Source organism: Bubalus kerabau, chromosome 2, assembly GCF_029407905.1.
Source record: "Bubalus kerabau isolate K-KA32 ecotype Philippines breed swamp buffalo chromosome 2, PCC_UOA_SB_1v2, whole genome shotgun sequence".
Lineage (NCBI taxonomy): Eukaryota > Metazoa > Chordata > Mammalia > Artiodactyla > Bovidae > Bubalus > Bubalus kerabau.
In genome coordinates, this window is record NC_073625.1 from 186247877 (window position 1) to 186269331 (window position 21455).

The 21455-nt window shown below is 44.5% G+C and overlaps 1 protein-coding gene across 2 annotated transcripts in view; it reads left to right on the top strand.

Moving 5' to 3' along the window:
- Positions 1-21455, top strand: part of PCP4 (Purkinje cell protein 4) — a 109492-nt gene that overhangs the window by 34129 nt on the left and 53908 nt on the right. Inside the window, exon 2 of one of the 2 annotated variants that reach the window (XM_055570384.1) lies at positions 8412-8609. In XM_055570384.1, coding sequence (XP_055426359.1) covers positions 8601-8609 — 9 coding nt within the window. In that variant the 5' untranslated portion in view covers positions 8412-8600. Of the gene's footprint in view, positions 1-8411; positions 8610-12117; positions 12204-21455 lie in introns of those variants that run through there. The other variant, XM_055570383.1, reaches the window with a different exon arrangement.

Consider the following 21455-nt stretch of genomic DNA (forward strand, 5'->3'; position numbering starts at 1 on the left):
ATTAAAATTTTTATTTATATTGGAGCATAGACAATTATGGGCTTCCCTGATGGTTCAGACAGTATCTGCCTGCAATGTGGGAGACCCAGGTTTGATCCCTGGGTTGGAAAGATCCCCTGGAGAAGGAAATGGAAACCCACTCCAGAATTCTTGCCTGGGAAATCTCATGTACAGAGGAGTCTGGTGGGCTATGGTCTGTGGGGCTGCAAAAGAACTGGACACGACTTAGGGACTAAATAACAACCACAAAAATTCAAGGAGAGACTAAATTTTTGCAAACAACACACACATGAATGAAGGATTACAATAAAGAAATGCTTCCAGGAGAGGTTTGTTGAATAAGGTTATATTTCTACACTTGTAAATACAACCAGATTGAAGGCAGGAGGAGAAGGGGATGACAGAGGATGAAACGGTTGGATAGCATCACCAACTCAATGGACATGAGTGAGCAAGCTCTTGGAGTTGGTGATGGACAGGGAAGCCTGGCGTGCTACAGTCCATGGGGTCATAAAGAGCTGGACACGATTGAGTGACTGAACTGACTGAGATACAACCAGGGTGACCTCCTGGCTCTGGACCATGTGCGTCTAGAGGTTGGAGACAGGTGGACTCTGTAGGAGGGATTGTTAATAAAATTGAAGGCAGCAGGAATCAAGGTGGGGGATCAAAGACTGGAGCCCACTGGGCTTCCATTAAGGCGGAGATGCTCAGACTCTGGGTTGGGGACCTATAGTCACCAAGGGACCATAGTTGGCTTCTGGCTAGGGAGCAGTAAAGGCAGAAGGAAGGGGGGCAAACCAGTCACTGTTGCTGGGCTGGTGAATCGCTCCATCAGAGTGACACATTTTCTGTCTGTCCTGAAACCTTCCATGGTTAGGGATCAGGACAGAGCTGTGACTGCACATGGTGGTCACCAAAAGCCACGAAGAGGCAGAGAAACGAAGGAGGAGAAATGAAAGAGGAGACGAATTTTCTTAAAGTCCCCATACCTCCTGCCATTGTATACCAATGATGCATTGGGTATGAAAGTCTGATGAAAAGCCTTAGGTCATCAATATATAGTCTCCCTATAAATAAACCCAAATGAAGATTTGAAAGATTGCCTGGCCCAACTCTGCACCTTTGGGCAGGCCCATGCTTCCAAGAAAATGAAAATAATCTGTCCATATTATATATTTTTTCATAAATTGCAGAACCACATGTCTGTATTTTAATTCAGCAAGGCTGAAGAATTCCCCCAGATCTAATATATGAAGCTGTAGATCTAATTCTCCTGAAGTTCTTTCAAAATTTATTTCCCAGATCAATATATTTAGTGTATATATTTTTGCTTAGGTTGGCAGATGTGAGGTTTTAATATTTCTATATTACTAGCGCAGGAAATGAGACGCTGAGGAATGTGGAGGCTTGGCCAAGGTCATAAGGCAAACGATTGCTCACGTCAAGGATTAAAGTTCTAAGCTTCTGTTTTCTGGCTCCATCTACCATATAAGATGGTGTTTGGTTAACCTAAGGAGAGTCATTGGATAGGGATGTGTTGAAGATATTTAAATAAGATTGTTATTAATATATGTAAGAGTCAGCAATGACTATGCACATCCTAACTGGGGATAGGAGAAGTAGAGGCAGGTGGTAAGAGTGAGCCTGAGGAGTTGGGAAGGAGTGAGTGATGTGTGTGTGTGTGTGTGTGTGTGTGTGTGTGTGCTCTCACTGCTTCAAGCAGTAATTCTCAAACTTGACTGCCCATCAGAACCATTGATGTTGATGTTCAGTCAGTCATGTACGACTGTGACCCCATGGACTGCAGCATGCCAGGCTTCCCTGTCCTTCACTATCTCCCTGAATTTGCTCAAACTCAGGTCCATTGAGTTGGTGATGCCATCCAACCATTTCATCCTCTGTTGCCCCTTCTCCTGCTGCCTTCAATCTTTCCTAGCATCAGGGTCTGTTATGATGAGTTGGCTTTTCACATCAGGTGGCCAAAGTATTGGAGCTTTAGCTTCAGCATCAGTCCTTCCAATGAATATTTAGGGTTGATTTCCTTTAGGATTGACTGGTTTGATCTCCTTGCAGTCTGAGGGGCTCTAAAGAGTCTTCTCTAGCACCACAATTTGAAAGCATCAGTTCTTTAGTACTCAGTTTTTTTTATGGTCCAAGACCATCCATTTGTTATCTATTACCCTTGTCCTTGGGGAGTCCAAGACAAGGGTCATGGAGCCTTTGCCATCCTTGGTCTTATGGCTGGTTGTATTGGGGTGCCACTGCCTCGAGAGCATAGATGCAGCTGACTGGGAGTTGTGGTCCAAGAGCCCATCTAGGGACATGATGCAGGAGCACTCAGTGCCAGGGTGCCCGTGGAGCTGGCCAGTGAGCATGATGGGCTGCACCCTCAGATGTGTCCTGTGTCACTCGTGGGCACTGACTTCTCATGGATGGCTTAATTTTCCCGCTGTGGCCACATTCAGCATCTGCCTTGTGTCTTCTAAAACAGACACAACCTCACAACTCATTAACACAATAGGAGATAGCTATTTTACTAAAGATGCCCTGGGGAAATGGTGGTGGTGGTTTAATCACCAAGTGGTGTCCCACTCTTGTGACCCCATGGACTGTAGCCTACCAGGCTCCTTTGTCCACTGGATTCTCCAGGCAAGAATCCTGGAATGGGTTGCCATTTCCTTCTCCACCCCTGGGGAAATGGAGAGTTAAGCTGTGTGCCATGGCCACACAATGAAATTCCCCATAAGAGTCTTCTAGCCATTCCTGGAAAGTCTTCCCCAAGTGCTTATTAGGTCATCCATGTACTTGGTTGAGTCACCATAACAACGTACCACAGGGTGGGAGGCTTATCCAATAGAAAGTTGTTTTCTCTCAGTTATGGAGCCTGACAGTCTGAGATCAAGGTATGGACAAGGCTGTGTCTCCTGAGACCTCTCTCCTTGGCTTGTAGATGGCTGTCTTCTCCCTGTATTCTCATGAAATGAGGACATCTTCTCCCTGTGTCCTCCTTTCTTTGAAATGGGACCGGGTCCAAATTTCCTCTTCTTCTAAGACACCAGTCCTGTTGGACTTGAGCCCACTCATATGATCTCAATTTGCCTTAGTTACCTCTTTCAAGACCCTATCTCCAAGTATAGTAACATTCAGAAGTACAAGGGGTTAGGACCTTAATGTATAAATTTTGTGTCTGTGCTCAGTCACTAAGTCGTGTCCGACTCTTTGACCCATGGACTGTAACATGCCAGGCTCCTCTGTCCGTGGGATTCTCCAGGCAAGAATACTGGAGTGGGCTGCCATTTCTTCTTCCAGGGGATCTTCCTGACCCAGGGATCCAAATCACATTTCTTACATCTCCTGCATTGACAGGTGGATTCTTTACCACTGCACTACCTGGGGAGCCATGAATTTTGGGGGGATACAATTCAGCCTATAACATCATTCATCCTCTCTTTCATAACCTTCATAATCTCCTGGTTTGTCCCAAACAGTTGTAGGCTCTACTCAGTAAAGCCACAGCCCACAGTCTGGATGCCACCAATCCTAGTCCCTCTTCTTGGAAGCTCCAGCAACGACGTACTCACTGCTTCTCCAACCCCAAGTTCTTGCGGTTCTGTATGTGTGTCTGCACTAGAGCCAGGGCAGGAGAACGCAGGCTGGTGCTCCGTGTCCCTTCTCTTGTCCCCTCTGCCTGAGCACAGCCTGCAAACCACTGGACCGCCAAGACTACCACTGGGAGAACTCTACCTCCCGCTCCAGGCATAGGGTACTCAGAATTCCCACCCACTGAGGCATCCCTGCAGAGGGTGTGGTTCTGCGCCTCAAGGGGAGGATGGAGCCCTGCCCTCCCTTCTCCGGTCTGCAGTGCATCAGTCGGAGACACTGTGGACCTGGTTCTTGACCTTGACCTTCCTCTTCCCAACTCCCCTTCCTAAGCCCCTGGGAAGTCCTAAACGCATCCTGCCTGCGTTCTCCCGTGTGTGAAATTGGGGACAGAATTTTGAGGAGTATGCTGTCAGGATGGGCTGGCAAGAAGATGCTTTGAGAGCTTGCAAATCCTTCATGTGGTTAGGATATGTATCAGTTCAGTTCAGTTCGGTTCAGTCACTCAGCCGCGTCTGACTCTTTGCGACCCCATGAATCGCAGCATGCCAGGCCTCCCTGTCCATCACAAACTTCTGGAGTTCACTCAGACTCATGTCCATCGAGTCAGTGATGCCATCCAGCCATCTCATCCTCTGTCGTCCCCTTCTCCTCCTGCCCCCAATCCCTCCCAGAGTCTTTTCCAATGAGTCAACTCTTTGCATGAGGTGGCCTAAGTACTGCAGTTTCAGCTTCAGCATCATTCCCTCCAAGGAAATCCCAGGGCTGATCTTCAGAATGGACTGGTTGGATCTCCTTGCAGTCCAAGGGACTCTCAAGAGTCTTCTCCAACACCACAATTCAAAAGCATCAATTCATCGGCGCTCAGCCTTCTTCACAGTCCAACTCTCACATCCATACATGACCACAGGAAAATCCATAGCCTTGACTCGACGGGCCTTTGTTGGCAAAAACGTCTCTGCTTTTGAATATGCTATCTAGGTTGGTCATAACTTTCCTTCCAAGGAGTAAGCGTCTTTTAATTTCATGGCTGCAATCACCATCTGCAGTGATTTTGGAGCCCCCAAAAATAAAGTCTGACACTGTTTCCACTGTTTCCCCATCTATTTCCCATGTGTATGCTTAATTTATATATTAAACCTATTTATCTTGTTCTGTGAAATAGGAATTATTATAATGAATATACCAATTTTCCCACTGAAAGGGGACCTTCTATAGATACAGTTCCCACGTAAAGTGGCTATAAATGAAGAAGGTGGATTCACAAGCCATGAGACTCCTGATTCTGTCTTCTTCATGGTCATGCTCACTGGTGTTCACAAGGCTCAGACAAGGGCTCAGACCCAGTGCTTCTGTGTCAGCCTCCTTGGGCAGCCTGTGCTCAATGGTTCTGAAGTTTCCATCCAGTGCTCACACTGCTCATTGTATTTATCTGTGCTGTTTTAATCTTGATATGTGCATTCTGGCTCCATCAGTCAGTTCAGTCACTCAGTTGTGTCCAGCTCTTTGTGACCCCATGAACCGCAGCACTCCAGGCCTCCCTGTCCATCACCAACTCCTGGAGTTTACCCAAACCCATGTTCATTGAGTTGGTGATGCCATCCAACCATCTCATCCTCTGTCGTCCCCTTCTCCTCCTGCCCTCAATCTTTCCCAGCATCAGAGTCTTTTCAAATGAGTCAGCTGTCCTCATCAGGTGGCCAAAGTATAGGAGTTTCAGCTTCAACATCAGTCCTTCCAATGAAAACCCAGGACTGATCTTCTTTAGGATGGACTCCTTGGATCTCCTTCCAGTCCAAGGGACTCTCAAGAGTCTTCTCCAACACCACAGTTCAAAAGCATCAATTCATCAGCGCTCAGCCTTCTTCACAGTCCAACTCTCACATCCATACATGACCACTGGAAAAACCATAGCCTTGACTAGACAGACCTTTGTTGGCAAAGTAATGTCTCTGCTTTTAAATATGCTGTTTAGGTTGGTCATAACTTTTCTTCCAGGGAGTAAGCATATTTTAATTTCATGGCTCCAGTCACTGTCTACAATGATTTTGGAGCCCCCCAAATAAAGTCAGCCACTGTTTCCACTGTTTCCCCATCTATTTGCCATGAAATGATGGGACCAGATGCCATGATCTTAGTTTTCTGAATGTTGAGCTTAATGGCACCCCACCCCAGTACTCTTGCCTGGAAAATCCTGTGGACAGAGGAGCCTGGTAGGCTCCAGTCCATGGGGTCGCTAAGAGTTGGACACGACTGAACGACTTCACTTTCACTTTTCACTTTCATGCATCGGAGAAGGAAATGGCAACCCACTCCAGTATTCTTGCCTGGAGAATCCCAGGGACAGAGGAGCCTAGTGGGCTGCTGTCTATGGGATCGCACAGAGTCGGACACGACTGAAGCGACTTAGCAGCAGCAAGCCAAGTTTTTCACTCTCCTCTTTCACTTTTATCAAGAGGCTCTTCAGCTCTTCTTCACTTTCTGCCAGAAGGGTGGTGTCACCTGCATATCTGAGGTTATTTATATTTCTCCTGGCAATCTTGATTCCAGCCTCTGCTTCTTCCAGCCCAGCGTTTCTCATGATGTACTCTGCATATAAGTTAAATAAGCAGGGTGACAATATACAGCCTTGATGTACTCCTTTTCCTATTTGGAACTAGTCTGTTGTTCCATGTCCAGTTCTGTTACTTCCTGACCTGCATACAGGTTTCTCAAGAAGCAGGTCAGGTGATCTGGTATTCCCATCTCTTTCAGAATTTCCCACAGTTTATTGTGATCCACACAGTCAAAGGCTTTGGCATAGGCAATAAAGCAGAAATAGATGTTTTTCTGGAACTTTCTTGCTTTTTCAACGATCCAGCGGATGTTGGCAATTTGATTTCTGGCTCCAACACTCTGCAAAAGCCATGTATAAGCCTCTTCTTACTTGGTGCCCAGAGGGGTTCTGTTCTCTCCTTTTACCTCACTTTTATTCTTTGATATGAAGCCTATCAACCCTCCCCTTGGGAACTGGGGAGCTGCCAGCAAGGCTAGGACCAAATTGGGCACACAGTTTAAGGAGGCACCAGCTTTTAGGTTTGAGCAGGTGAAGCTCTGGCATTTGCAGGAACCTGAGAGTGAGTGCCTCTTTAAATTTTGCACCTGCCCTGCAGTCACCATTTCTTACTTCCTTCTCCAAACTCAGAAAGTAGCTTCTGTGGATCCAGCAGGTGGGGATTCAAACCGTAGGTCACCCAACTATTCCCAGGTCCCCCTAGGATATCTGCATTTCAGGGTGGCCCTCACCCCCAAGCAGTCACTGTGGCTCATCCCCAGGCAGTGTGTAAGGATGATCTGGAAAGAACTTGGAGAGGATTAGGGTTTACATGATTGTTGGTGTGGAGCGGAGAGGGTGCCTGCTGGGAACAGGAAGCCTGGAGAAAGAGGGCAGAGAGGTGTCATGAAAGCCCTCTGGGGTGTCAGGTGAGAGAGGGAGGGGCTGTGGAGGAGGATGTTGGAGGGAGAGGCTGCTGGGGTGATGGCTGGATGGAAATGGAGGAGAGTCAGAGGCAGGGCTCTGATTAACATCATTTCCACAAGCGAGTGTGGATAGAGTGTCTGTGCTCCAGGTGACAGGTGAAGCCCATGGAGCATCTGATGATCATACTGTGGTACCCAGGTCCTCATTTATTTGTCTACACCAGCTGTTTGGTAGCCATCACTTGGATATGCTTGCATCTCTGGTGAGTCCTTTGCATGTGAGGTGTTACTCTTATTCTTTGAAGTATTTGCCATGAGAAGGCATTCTTCTTAGCATGCTGAGGCTCCTACTTGAATCTGGACCCAATTGAAGCCAGCAAGTTGCTGGCAGGTGTCCTGACTAGTGGTGGACCAAGGAGACAGGCAGCCACATGTATCCCAGGTCTGAGGATTGGCTGCATTCCCTTCTGTAACATCTGCCTTGTCAAAATCAAGGGCCCATGCAGATGCTGCTCAGGATCTTAGCAGTCCAGTTCAGTTCAGTCACTCAGTCGTGTCCGACTCTTTGCGACCCCATGGCCTGCAGCACACCAGGCTTTCCTGTCCATCATCAACTCCTGGATTGCTGAAACTCATGTCCATTGAGTTGATGATGCCACCCAACCATCTCACCCTCTATCATCCCCTTCTCCTCCTGCCTTCAATCTTTCCCAGCATCAGGGTCTTTTCCAAGGAGTCAGTTCTTCACATCAGGTGGCCAAAGTATTGGAGTTTCAGCTTAGTAGTCCAGACCTGGGCAAAAGGATCTTCACTGCCAGGCTGGATGGGCAGATTCCAGGGTCAAAGCCAAGTCTTCTCCAGCACTGGTGAGGCTATCACAACCATAGGAATAGCTGGGGAGCGGGGGGATGCTCTCCTCTGAGGAGACACATGACCCCAAGTCCATGACCCCAACTGCTCACTTCCTCCCACCAGAGATGAGAACCTGGGGTGCAGGCAGGCTGGCAGATTTGGGGTTGGAGAAAGAGGAGCAGAAAATGTTCAACTCTGAAAGCTAAGATTGTGCTACGAAGGGCAGGCGCCTCCCAAGTAAACCAGGGGGTTGCTGGGTGACTAGCATCAGGATTTTCAGAACTGCTCTTCCTTCCAAAAACAAACCTTCTGCTCACTGACATTGAAAGTGCATTTTCCAAGTATCTAAATCCCGTACCCCTTGGAATTATGGAGTGACAAATCTGTGATGATCTCTGTGCTTCCTACTTAGACTATCTTGTCATCTGTCCTTTCTTTCCCTCCCTGGTGGGGCTTGGAGCCCTGACCCAGCCTGCCTTTCTCCTTTGCTCCACTAGGTGGCCCTGGGAGCTCTCAGATATCTGCCAGGCGTTCAGACAGGTGAATGAATCTCATTGGCTCAGAGGAAGCATGATGCCACCGGGCAGCCCTTTTTAAGAGAAAAGCCAGAACGGGGAGCAGCGACCCCTGAGCAGTGTTCTCCGTGTGGCCAGTGGGGATACGGAGCTGCCCGTTGTTACAGCATCATGAGTGAGGTGAGTGGGGCTTCCACTCTGGGAGGGAAACCTGGGGGTGAGACGGGGCAAAGTTAGAAGATGTGAAGGGCTTCCAAGTGGTGAGAGCACGTCGACCCTGGAGCTATTTACCTGGAAGACTGATTCTGTTCCTATCTGGGTTTGCATTGCAAGTGCAAAAATTGGTTAAGTTGCAACTTTTACAAATTCAAAATGAAAGGAATTCATTGTTTGCTTCTGATTGAACTGTGAGTTGGAAAGTGCTTTGGGATTTAGACCTCAGGAGAGAAGGCTGAGTGAGTGTTTTTAGTCTCTTGCAAAGATTTGTCCTCTTGCGGTGTGTGGGTCTTCACATATCTTCCTTGGTGGGTACCTTTCAGAATGTGAGCAGGCTGGCCATCTGGTGAAAGTCAGCCTTGGAAGAGAAGCAAGGGAAGGATTGCATTGCATGATCCTGTGGAAACCTTGCCTGTACAAACTACATCTGCAGTTAATCAGAGTAAAACCAGGAGAGAAATGCAAGTCCAGTGAACCATGAAAAATCTGTGTGTATAGGTGTGTGGGTCTAAGATGGGAGAGACCCTGGGAGAAGAGGGGCTACAGTTTTCAACTGAAAGTCACTGCGCTGCATCTGTTTACGCAGAAGAGAGTTTGTTGGGGGGCAAACTGAATGCTCACTGTATTTTTAAAAAGATCGTATTCTCTATCTTTACAAAAAGGCAGATTTGGGGTTGTATAGCATCACCCTCTAATTTGCACTTGGTAACCAAGACAAATCCACTTTCATTTCCTTTTGGTTGGCACTTAAATCATTACTTTTTAGATCTTTTATTTTGTCTGTCTTCTTTTTTTAACAGACGGGTGAACCTTTTTTGGAAATCTACAGTAAAATTAACAACTTTAAAAATAAAATGCTTCTTTCCTGCTTTCATATGTCTATTGGGTGACTTTTGATATAAAGGATCGCCTGCAGTGCAGGAGACCCAGGTTTGATCCCTGGGTTGGGAAGATCCCCCGGAGAAGGGAATGGCAACCCCCTCCAGTATTTCTTGCCTGGAAAATCCCATGGACAGAGGAGCCTGGTGGGCTACAATCTATGGGGTCACAAAGAGTTGGATATGATTGAATGACTTACATATATATACATATATATGTATATATATACAGTAAAATTAACAACTTCAGCAATAAAATGCCTCTTTCCAGCTTTCATTTTCCTGATGGGTGACTTTTGATACAAGCATGACAGGAAGACAGAGCAGGCAAAGCGTTATGAGATTTAGGAATTGGGTTTGGGATGGAGCCAAGGGCAAGGAGGAGGGCAAGTATGGATGGAAGAGGGGAAGGCAGGGTTATTCCAGCAGCAACAAGGGTGACTGCCATGGCAGCTCCTATTTGCCCAGCATCCTTAGAACCAAGCGGGGTATCTAGTTGTCTTATTTGAACTTCCTTACAACCCCATGAATTAGAATAGAATTACCATGTGCGTGCTAAGTTGCTTCAGTCTATCTGACTCTGTGTGACACCATGGACTTTAGCCTTCCAGGTTCTTCTGTCCATGAGATTCTCCGGGCCAGAATACTGAGGTGGGTTGCCGTGCTGTCCTCCAGGGGATCTTCCTGACCAAAGGTCTTATGTCTCCCGCATTGGCGGGGGGGGGGGTCCTTCACCACTAGCGCCATCTGGGAATAAGTGGGTGCTGTTATGATTCCCAACTGACGGATGAGGAAACTGAGGCACAGGTCAAGGTCAGTTGGCTCAAAGCCACCAGCTCGTGAAGGGTAGAATCAGGACTTGGGTGGGTCTTGATGTCCAAACGGCACATGGAATTTCCTGGTCCATGTGAACGATGGGTGCCAGAGAAGAAGAGAGAGGTGGACGGGGGGGTGAGGTGGGGGGCGAGGCCAGGAAGCTGGGTCTTCTGGTCCTGAATGTTCACTTAAGGGGCTTTCTGCAGACTCAATGGAGATTCTAGAAGCTTCTCTGTTTGCACCAGCTCACCTTGCTTGTGAGTAGCAGGAACAACTGTGTGGAGTGGGGTTTTTATATACAATTTAATAGGTTCATGTAGAAGGGCTTGGAAACATGTGCAGCCCAGGGCCCTCCCTGTGTTCACTCAGGTTGGCTAAAGGGGACTCTTCAGGAGTGGGGAACTTCCTGCTGGTTCTTCCCTCTGGCTGTCACCCCCATCTTTACCAGAGTCTCCTTGCTCAGCATCTGGAGCTTTCTAGAATGCCTCAGCTTGGCAATGTTCACTTAACTGTGGGTCCTCAGGGAGACAGCAAGTATCCCAGAGCTCACCCATCATTAGGATCACAACCTCATTTCTGCTGAACCTGTAATTAGGGCAGTTCTGCAACCACGGCCCTGCCCCCCAGCATCTGTCAGATGCCTTGCCGGGCTCTTCCAAGAACTCTGCCTCTTTCCTTGAATGTTGATAAACTCCCACAGTGTCTCACACCTTGACTTCTGTTTGCTGTCACCTGCCTCAATCCAGCATTCCCCCCGACCCCCGCCACCTTCTCCCTCCTACACGGGTTCCCTGCTCAGGTCACATGCAGCCCCGTCCTCAGGGTGACCAGCTCCCTGGCTCATCTCCCAGTTTCTTGGGAGTGTTCTCCTTGGAGAGTGGAAATTGGTCCTTTGACTCAAACTTAAATCTACTTAAAATGTTTAATAAAGTTGAACAGACCCTCCTTTCTCCTCAAGCTTTTCTTTAGTTAAATGAATTCCATGTGGCTTCCGGTTTTAATAACTCTCAGGCGGGTGTGGATTTCAGATGATCATTTACTTACCCATGTAACTAATTACCCCAGAGAGCCAAAGCAGTGGATTTTCTCAGACTTTCCTACGACTTTGGGTTTTATTTGAGTCTGATGGGCACCTCATTCCTGCTCCAGATGCTTGGGTTTATCTCCTGCTCTAGAAATTCTGAGGTTCACAGCTGGGCTGGGAGGAGAGGCTCCCCAGTGGCTAAATGCTCCCTGGAGTGGGCTCTCTTGAGTTCTTGCAGCCTTTCATGAGGGGATTGAGCCTGCAGCTTGATTCAAATTGGGTGACTTTAGGACAACACAACATCTTCTTTTTCCCTTTTGACAACACTTTATGGGGGAAATGGCATGTGATTGAAAAGAGAAGCTCACGTGTAGCAAGGCAAGTAAAGTCCAAATTTAGGGCAACATGACAGAGTGGAGGTGGTTGGCGGGGGTGTCTATTTTGCATTTCGGTATTAAAGTGTGTTAGAGGTGCCTGGAGCAATCTACGAGATGAGCTGCAAGATCACTTAGCAGGGATTAAGATGCAGGCTTAGGTACATTTGCTGGATCAGAAATCCTAACCACCATGGCTGACGTTTACAAAATGCATTCTCATCTTTCCCCACCAGATTTCTCACATAAGGAGAAGAAAAAGGCTCCCTTTGTTTAGTGACCTAATAATACCATGTGAAATAAGTTCTGCCAATAATGACAGTCAGTCCCATTTTCTCATTCAGGTGTCTTTTTAAGTTCCTTTTCAAAAGAACTGATTTAGTAGAGCCAGGAGCAAGAATGTAACACATAGCGGCACATGTTTGGAGAGTGGCTTTGCAAAATGACATGTACTTTTTGTGAGGCGGTAAGGTGTTCCCCATTGCATAACACATCCTTGACAACTGTGAATTAGACTTGAAACCCCTTTGGGAGAGTGTTCTCCTGACCCTTCCTTGTTGCTGTTCCTGGTCTCTTTCCTAGCATCGGTTTCAGTGGAATGTTGCAATTTGGTGCCAGGTTTCTGGGCCTTTCTCTCATCCAGACTTGGCGATGACAGTAAGACTGCACCTGTCCAGGGCTGGTTTGAACACAGGAGGAATTAAAGGGCAAATCTTTAGACCTTCATGTGTATCCCAGGTGGCACTGGTGGTAAAGAACCTTCCTGTCAATGCAGGAGACGTAAAAGAAGCAGGTTCGAGCCCTGAGTTGGGAAGATCCCCTGGAGAAGGAAATGGTAAACTGCTCCAGTATACTTGCCTGGAAAATTCCATGGACAGAGGAGCCTGGAAGGCTACAGTCCTTGGGGTCACAAAGAGTTGGACATGACTGAGCAGAGACACACACAGTGTATCCTTAAAGCTGAATCAGAAGCTACTTGCCTGATACACTAAATCTCTGAAGCAAGAAGCAAGCAGTGAACCGCATTGTTTTGGAAAGAGACTGCAAGGGGGAAGCTTTGCCACTTATATCAGGGGTAGAGGGGATGGACAAGACATGACTTTATTTTTCAAAGGTAGCCATTGGTTTAAAATTTGCATTTGACACTGGTTTAGGGTTTACTTAACCAGCATTCAGGGTAATCCTTTGGAGAGAGAAATATTAAGATAAAACAGGTCTAAAGTGAAAATTAGTATAGTTCTGTGTTTCCTATGATGTAATAGTAAGCTGAAACAGATGCCAATGTGTGAGTAATAGGTTTGCAAGGAACTGTATAACTTAGACCAGTTAAGCACAGATCCTGAGGATACCTGCATAAAATGTGGATTTTGCAACTGGCCTCAAAGGCTTAGCAGGAAAAGGTCAAATGAAAATTCAACTTCTTAGGCAATTTTAACCTCACTTGCGGATGGCCCTGCAGCTGAGATACAGGAAGACCCAGCAAGATGCATATGGTTTTGCTGGATCATAGCATGATAGATGTTCTAAATGGGGACATTAGGTCTAGAAAGACTCCAATTACAACTTGGGTCTGAGGTTCAACATTTCCTAAGTAGGAAGAGGCCAGTGAAGCAAGAATGTGTGTTTGTTCAGCTGATGATCGTAATGGATTGCTCTAAGATTGATTTCCCCAATCCTGCATTTCATTAACAGAAGCTGTGGGATTAAGAAGTCTCATTGTTTTTCTCTCTTCAATTCTAAGAATGACAGAATGCAAGATGTATGATATTTTTTAGAAAGAAAAATTGAATAAATGACTCACAATTAGAGGTTTAGTGGAATAATGTGATCAAGATGAAGAGGAAACATGGGCTTTTGTAATGGAAAGTGCCTTGAATGTATGATGAACACGTTCTCTGCATTATTTTTAAAAATTCTAATTTCTGCTCTCAGAGTTCTGTCAGAAGTGTTTTCAGAGGTGGAAGGCATTCGCACTTTGTTTGGGGTCTTTCTGTTCTTGGTTCACTGGGCGCACTGGACTGTTTGAACATCTGAATAACATCATGAACCCAAGCTTGGGGCTTTCCATTACTTTAGAATGACTTTCTAGAAAAGGCTTCAGAGTAGGGAATAGAAAGGTTTTAGGGGATGCATATGCACAGGTTTATATTGTATTTGATTGATATTTTTATAAAACAGTGCATTAAAGATCATGTTGTTAAAGTGTTATCTTAATCTGTCTGGGCTGCTTCAATAAAATACCACAGACTAAGTGGCTTATAAAAAATAGAAATTTATTGCTCACAGTGCTGGAAGCTGGTAGTCTGAGATCAGGGTGTTGGCATCCTCAGGTGATGGGTCTCTTCTGGGTTGCAGATTTCCCACTGTATCCTCACCTATTGGAAGGGGCAAGAGATTCCTCTGGGGTCTTTTTGATATAGGCACTAATTCCATTTATGGGCTTCCCAGGTGGCTCAGCAGTAAAAGAATCCACTTGCAATGCAGGCAAGAATACTGGAGTGGGTTGCCATGGTCCTTAGAGCATCCCTATTATACTGGGCTGTTTAAATATGGCTATTAAATCCCTGGGCTTCCCACGTGGCACTAGAGGTAAAGAATCTGCCTGCCAATGCAGGAGACACAGGAGATGTGGGTTCTATCCCTGGGTTGGGATGATCCTCTGGAGAAGGAAATGGCAACCCATTCCAGTATTCTTGTCTGGAAAATCCCATGGACAGAGGAACCTGGCAGGCTATAGTCCATGGGGTTGCAAAGAATCAGACACGGCTTAGCAACTAAACAACAAACAATGACAAAAATCTAAAAATCTCATTCATGAGGGCTCCAACCTCACAACCTAATCAGCTCCTAATGCCATCACCTTTGGGTGTTATGATTTCAACATTCAAATTTTGGCGGAACACAAACATCCAGACCATAACTAGTATGGGCTGCATTTTATGTATTAGAATTATCCTACCTGGACTGTGAACTTTCTGATGTCATCCACAGACCCAGCTCCTGGTTTGGCACTTGGGGATGTTCAGTTACTGGATGAATCAGATCAAATGGCTTTTGGGGGTCTGGATTTATCAGTTATTATAACCAACAGACCAGCACCTTCTTTTCTAACTGTTGAGATTTGTGGTCTGGGTAGATTTGGAGAGAAAAATTTCTCTCTTTTGTTCTTTACCTCCAGGTTTGAAACCTGTGTTTGCCATTTAAATCCTTTTAAATTGGAAATGGGTGCATTGTTACACATGTCAAATAAACACTTTCATGGCTAGCAAAGAAAATGAGAAAAAAATCAGAAGACTCTCAATAGAAAGAACTCTTGACATTTGGGAAAATGTCAAGGAAAATAGGGAGCTGAGGGAAGAATGGAGAATTCTAATATCCTTCAGTTTGGGGCTTTTCTCCGTTGAGACTATTTTGCTTCAAATAAGTTCTGTGAAATTCAGACAAAAGCAATGATAGCCCAAGGTGGCAGAGCTCACTTCTACCTTAAAAAAGGCCCATTGTATTGAAATATAGAGTCAATTAGACAGTTAGGGGTTAAGGGTGAATAAGAAATAGTCCAAACTGATCTTTAGTAAGTTAGCTCCATATGCCCAATCATAGTCAAACCATAAATTCTGGAATATTGTTGAAGGCACAATATAGAATACAGAAAGTAAGCTGTGTATTTAAATATTATAATTAATACTTAAACTGAAGCCCCAATGTTAATACTAAATAAAACAAATAGTTCAATTATAGTTGCATATTCATACCATAATAGTTAAGGGAATGCCAATGTTAATATTCATTAAAACAAACATTTTAATTATAGTTGTGTGTTTAAATTTTTCAGGTTACTTTATATTTGAAATAGGAATATAGGACAATTCATATGCAAAAGACATCAACTCATATTTGTTCTCCTGGAAGCTGAACGTTGAATTATGAATCCGGAACACTGTGCAGTCCATGGAGTTTGTGTCCATTTTCCTATATTCCCTACTCATAAGCTACTTACCAGTCTTCCAGTCTTTGGAATGAAGTGAGGTATAAATAATCAATGGCAAAATGCTGTTCATTTGATTTAATATAGGTGGCTTTTGGATACGGATACATGAATGTATCAGGTGACGCTGTGGTAAAGAATCCACCTGCCAGTGCAGGAGACGCAAAAGACGTGGGTTCAATTCTGGGTTGGGAAGATCCCTCCACTCCAGTATTCTAGTCTGGAAAATTCCATGGACAGAGGAGACTTGTGGGCTACAGTCCATGGGGTCACAAGGAGTTGGACACGAAAGAGCACGCACACGAGAATGTTGTATGGCTCATGTTTCTGTGACATAAGCCAAACAAGGTTGCCGCACCCATCAAAGGTCCAGACCTACAAACCAGCATCTCTTTCAGGGCTCTTTTACATGAACAATGAGTTACCCATTACAGGCATCAGTCTGCTTGAATGCCATTTGTGCCTTGCAAATAGCCCTAAATTTATGCTTCAGAATCTCACTGAAATACTTCTCATTCATTTCTGAAAGGGAAACGCATGGCCATATTTATAACATTGTCCGTGGAAAAATCAATCACCCACTAAATGCCATTATTTTATATTTTGCTCTTAAGCTGCCAGTTTATAAATAAAAGGAAGACAAATTAGAATCATAAAACAGGAAGGTAATCATCCACAGATTGAAAATGGCCTTTCAGGACATCTAAGCCAAGAAGTATGAAATGATGGAACTTTCGAATGGGGCCATTTTCATACCATAATGGAGCTATAACAGAGAACAGGGGGTCCTTTGTTCTGAGTGGTTTTCCCTCTCCAGTTTGAGGGCAATGGTGGATTTTCCAAGACTGAAATATGTCAAGTCATCCATAGAGCAATCTTTAACCCAATGGCCTGGAATATCTTCTGCATGTTAGTTTTTTAAATACTTGTTTATGATGATTTGACAGGTAAGTTCGTATCTGGGTTGACCAGAGATTATGCTTTTCCAGCTATTACAGTCCAAAGCTGCTGTGGAATGACTCAGCAAAAGAAATGGTCATCTGCTTCCATAATGCTACACCTGTGCCATGGCCAAAGTTCTAATGAAGTGACTAGTTACTTTGTTGTTGTTTTTGGTTATCTATTTTAAATATAGAAGTGTGTACGTGTCAATCACAAACTCCCAATTTATTCTTCCTCCAACCCTATCCTCTTGGTAACCATTCAGTTCAGTTCAGTTGCTCAGTCGTGTCTGACTCTTTGCGACTCCTGGAGCTTGCTCAAATTCATGTCCATCGAGGCAGTGATGCCATCAAAGCATCTCATCTTCTGTCATCCCCTTCTCCTGCCTTCAATCTTTCTTAGTATCAGAGTCTTTTCCAATGAGTCAGTTCTTTGCATCAGGTGGCCAAAGTATTGGAGCTTCAGCTTCAACATCAGTCCTTCCAATGAATATTCAGGACTGATTTCCTTTAGGATTGACTGGTTTGATCTCCTTGCAGTCCAAGAGACTCTCAAGAGTCTTCTCAGTAACCATAAGTTCATATTATATTTTAATTTTATGCAATGACTGAGAAAAGGACACCAGAGATTGACAATAGACTATACATTAACATTGATCTTAACCAAACAGGAAGTAAAGATAAAGAAATAAGCTCTTTCTTATTCTCAAGATATTTTTTGAAAATTTTTTAGCCAATCACTTTTCTGTACACCATGTGGCTAAGTTCCAATGTTTAAAAACTAATTTATAAATAACACTTAATTTAAGATTCTTAGGTATCAGTTCAGTTCAGTCATTCAGTCGTGTCTGACTCTTTGTGACCCTATGGGCTGCAGCATACCAGGCCTCCCTGTCCATCACCAACTCCCGGAGTTTACTCAAACTCATATCCATGGAGTCAGTGATGCCATCCAACCATCTCATCCTCTGTCTTCCCCTTCTCCTCCTGCTTTCAATCTTTCCCAGCATCAGGGTCTTTTCAAATGAATCAGCTCTTCGCTTCAGGTGGCCAAAGTGTTGGAGTTTCATTTTCAGCATCAGTCCCTCCAATCAACACCCAGGACTGATCTCCTTTAGGATGGACTGGTTGTATCTCCTTGTAGTACAAGGGACTCTCAAGAGTCTTCTCCAACACCCCAGTTCAAAAGTATCAATTCTTCTGTGCTCAGCTTTCTTTATAGTCCAACTGTCACATCCATACATGACTACTGGAAAAACCATAGCTTTAACTAGACAGACCTTTGTTGGCAAAGTAATGTCTCTGCTTTTTAATATGCTGTCTAGGTTAGTCATAGCTTTTCTTCCAAGGAGCAAGTGTCTTTTAATTTCATGGCTGCAGTTACCATCTGCAGTGATTTGGGAGCCCCCAAAATTAAAATATCCCACTGTTTCCACTGTTTATCCATCTATTTGCCATGAAGTAATAGGACCAGATGCCATGATCTTAGTTTTCTGAATGTTGAGTTTTAAGCCAACTTTTTCACTCTCTTCTTTCACTTTCATCAAGAGGCTCTTTAGTTCTTCTTCACTTTCTGCCAGAAGGGTGGTGTCATCTGCATATCTGAGGTTATTGATATTTCTCCCAGCAATCTTGATTCCAGCTTGTGCTTCATTCAGCCCAGTATTTCTCATGATGTACTCTGCATATAAGTTAAATAAGCAGGGTGACAGTATACAGCCTTGACGTACTCCTTTCTTGATTTGGAACCAGTCTGTTGTTCCATGTCCAGTTCTAACTGTTGCTTCCTGACCTATCATTTCCTTATTAAGTAGTATTCACTGTTTCCTTGACACTCCCTCATGGTCTAGTGGTTCGGATTCAGCTCTCCCACTGCCGTGGCCAGGGTTTGATTCCTGGTCAAGAAAAACTTTCTTCCTGGGCTTCCCAGGTGGCACTAGTGGTAAAGAACCCACTGCTAGTGCAGGAGACATAAGAGACATAGGTTCAGTCCCTGGGTTGGGCAGATCTTCTGGAGAAGGAAATGGGCAACCCATTCCAGTATTCTTGCCTGGAGAATCCCATGGACAGAGGAGCCTGGTGGGCTACAGTCTATAGGATTGCAAAGAGTTGGATATGGCATGCACTGTTTAATTATGAATTGTTAGGAAATTATCACTTTATTTTCTTGAGCATGGCAAGATGGCTAATTGTACGTAGGCTTTTCTTTTTCACATTTCCCCACACATATTTGAAGAGCAAAAGAATCTGTGAGGCCATAAATTGGTCAAATTGTGAGCCTGAGAACATCCAAAATGGTGGTCTCCTCATTTGGGAGGGGCGAGACATCAAGTAGACAGGTGTTGACACAAACCTGCCTACATCGAAGATGGAGGAGCATGTTGAGCCCTGTTTGAGAATCCTCTTATTTTATATGTCTCAAAGAGCTGCAGATGGAAATGCCACAAGCAAAACTTCAAACCATTATGCTATAGGAACCCCTTCCTGAAACAATTCAAGGTGGTTTTGAAATGATTCTGTTCTGTGCCTAGTGAAACTATTGCTATCCTGCCCTTTCTTTTCTTTGACTTTTCCATTAGCTGTTGGTATTCTAATAATAACCATCCACAAGTGTTTAAAGTAACATTCAAAGCTTATCAACTTCCGGGAAACCGTCTCTGCAGTCCTCCTGTGGATTCATGACAGACCAATGGAATGGTGTCCATGGTGACCATGGGTATCCATCCTCAAGGAGAGTAGTCTTCAAAGATTTTGACAGTGTATCCTCTCAGGAAAAAAGTTGGAGCATGCATTCGCAATAATTTTTTATTTACTTATTTTATAATAATTTACCCAGTATTCTTGCCTGAGAAATTCCATGGACAGAGGAGCCTGGTGGGCTATAGTCCTTGGGGTCACGAGAGTCAGACATGACTGAGTGACTTTCAGTTCACTTAGTGCAGGCTTATGTGCTCATATAGTAAGTGCAGCCATAAAACATACAAAAATAAACCTTAAAATGGACAAGAATATGATGAGATAAACTAGATATTTTGTTAATTGTGATGATGGCTTTATTAACCCTAATCAAGATTTCCAAGCACCATATATACTTGTGAGAGGTAATTGCTGGTGGAAGGTATAAAAATCTTTAACTCAAATAGTGTTGTTAACTGTACTTCTTTTGAGCTGAATTTGTTGATTGTGTTTTTAAGCTCATGTTGGCGCTTGTGAAGCCATTCTGATAGGAGAATGGTTAGGTAGTAACTTCACTGTTTCCTTTTGCTGGCAGTAATATTATCTTCAATCTGTGAAGATTTTATGTAGGAATTTTTTTATTCCTGTAGAGAATACATACTATAAAATTTACCATCTTACTCGTTTTCAAGTGTATAATTCTGCAGTGTTGTCTATTTACATTATTGAAGCAGATCTCCAACTTTCTCATCTTGTAAAATTGAAATTCTACCCTTTAAACATCTCCCCCTTCGCCTCCCTCTCTCCCCTGTTAACCAGCTTTCTGCTTTCTCAATGAATTTGACTAAGCACCACGTAGAAGTGTAATTATACAATGTTTGTCTTCTTGTGACAGGCTTGTTTTACCTATCATCATGTCCTCAAGTTCCTCTATGTTGTATCGTGACTATGCAGGAATTTTTAAAGACACTTACCCACTATGGGGAGATTAGGTTGGTTAAAGGTAAACTGTATAAATACAAATCCTCTTACCAGAGCACCAGGAACTGCAGTGAAGCACATAGTGCTATTCGGAGAGCAATTCAAGAGTAAGGATGTCATAGAAAGCAAACTCATGCTTACCAAAGGGGAAAGTGGGGTGAGAGTGACAAATTAGGAGCTTAGGCTTAACAGATACACACTACTATATATAAAAGGGATAAACAACAAGGTCCTATTGTATAGCACAGGGAACTACATTCAATATCTCATAATAATGGAAAGATTCTGAAACAATATAACACACACCCCCCACCCCACACACACACCCACCCACACACACATATATAGTAGTGGTAAAGGCACCCCACTCCAGTACTCTTGCCTGGAAAATTCCATGGACAGAGGAGCCTGGTAGGCTGCAGTCCATGGGGTAGCAAAGAGTCGGACACTACTGAGCGACTTCACTTTCACTTTTCACTTTTCACTTTTCGCTTTCATGCATTGGAGAAGGAAATGGCAACCCACTCCAGTGTTCTTGCCTGGAGAATCCCAGGGACGGGGAAGCCTGGCGGGCTGCCATCTCTGGCGTCGCACAGAGTCAGACACGACTGAAGCGACTTACCTTACCTTAAAGAACCTGCTCCACTTCAGTACTGTTGCCACTCCAGTACTCTTGCTCGGAGAATCTCATGAACAGAGGAGCCTGGCAGGCTACTGTCCACAGGATTGCAAAGAGTCAAACATGACTGAAGCAACTTATGTCTGAATCACTTTGCTGTACACATGAAACTAACATAATATTGTAAATCAACTATGCTTCAATTTGGGCTTCCCTTGTGGCTCAGCTGGTAAAGAATATCCCTGCAATGAGGGAGACCTGGGTTCGATCCCTGGGTTAGGAAGATCCCTTGGAGAAGGGAAAGGCTACCCACTTAAGTATTCTGGCCTGGAGAATTCCATGGACTGTATAGTCCATGGAGTCGCAAAGAGTCAGACACAACTGAGCAACTTTCACTTTCACACTTCAATTTATGTACCCCAATGTTCATTGCAACACAATTTACAATAGCCAGGATATAGAAACAACCTAGATGTCCACTGACAGATGAATGGATAAAGAAGATGTGGTGTGTGT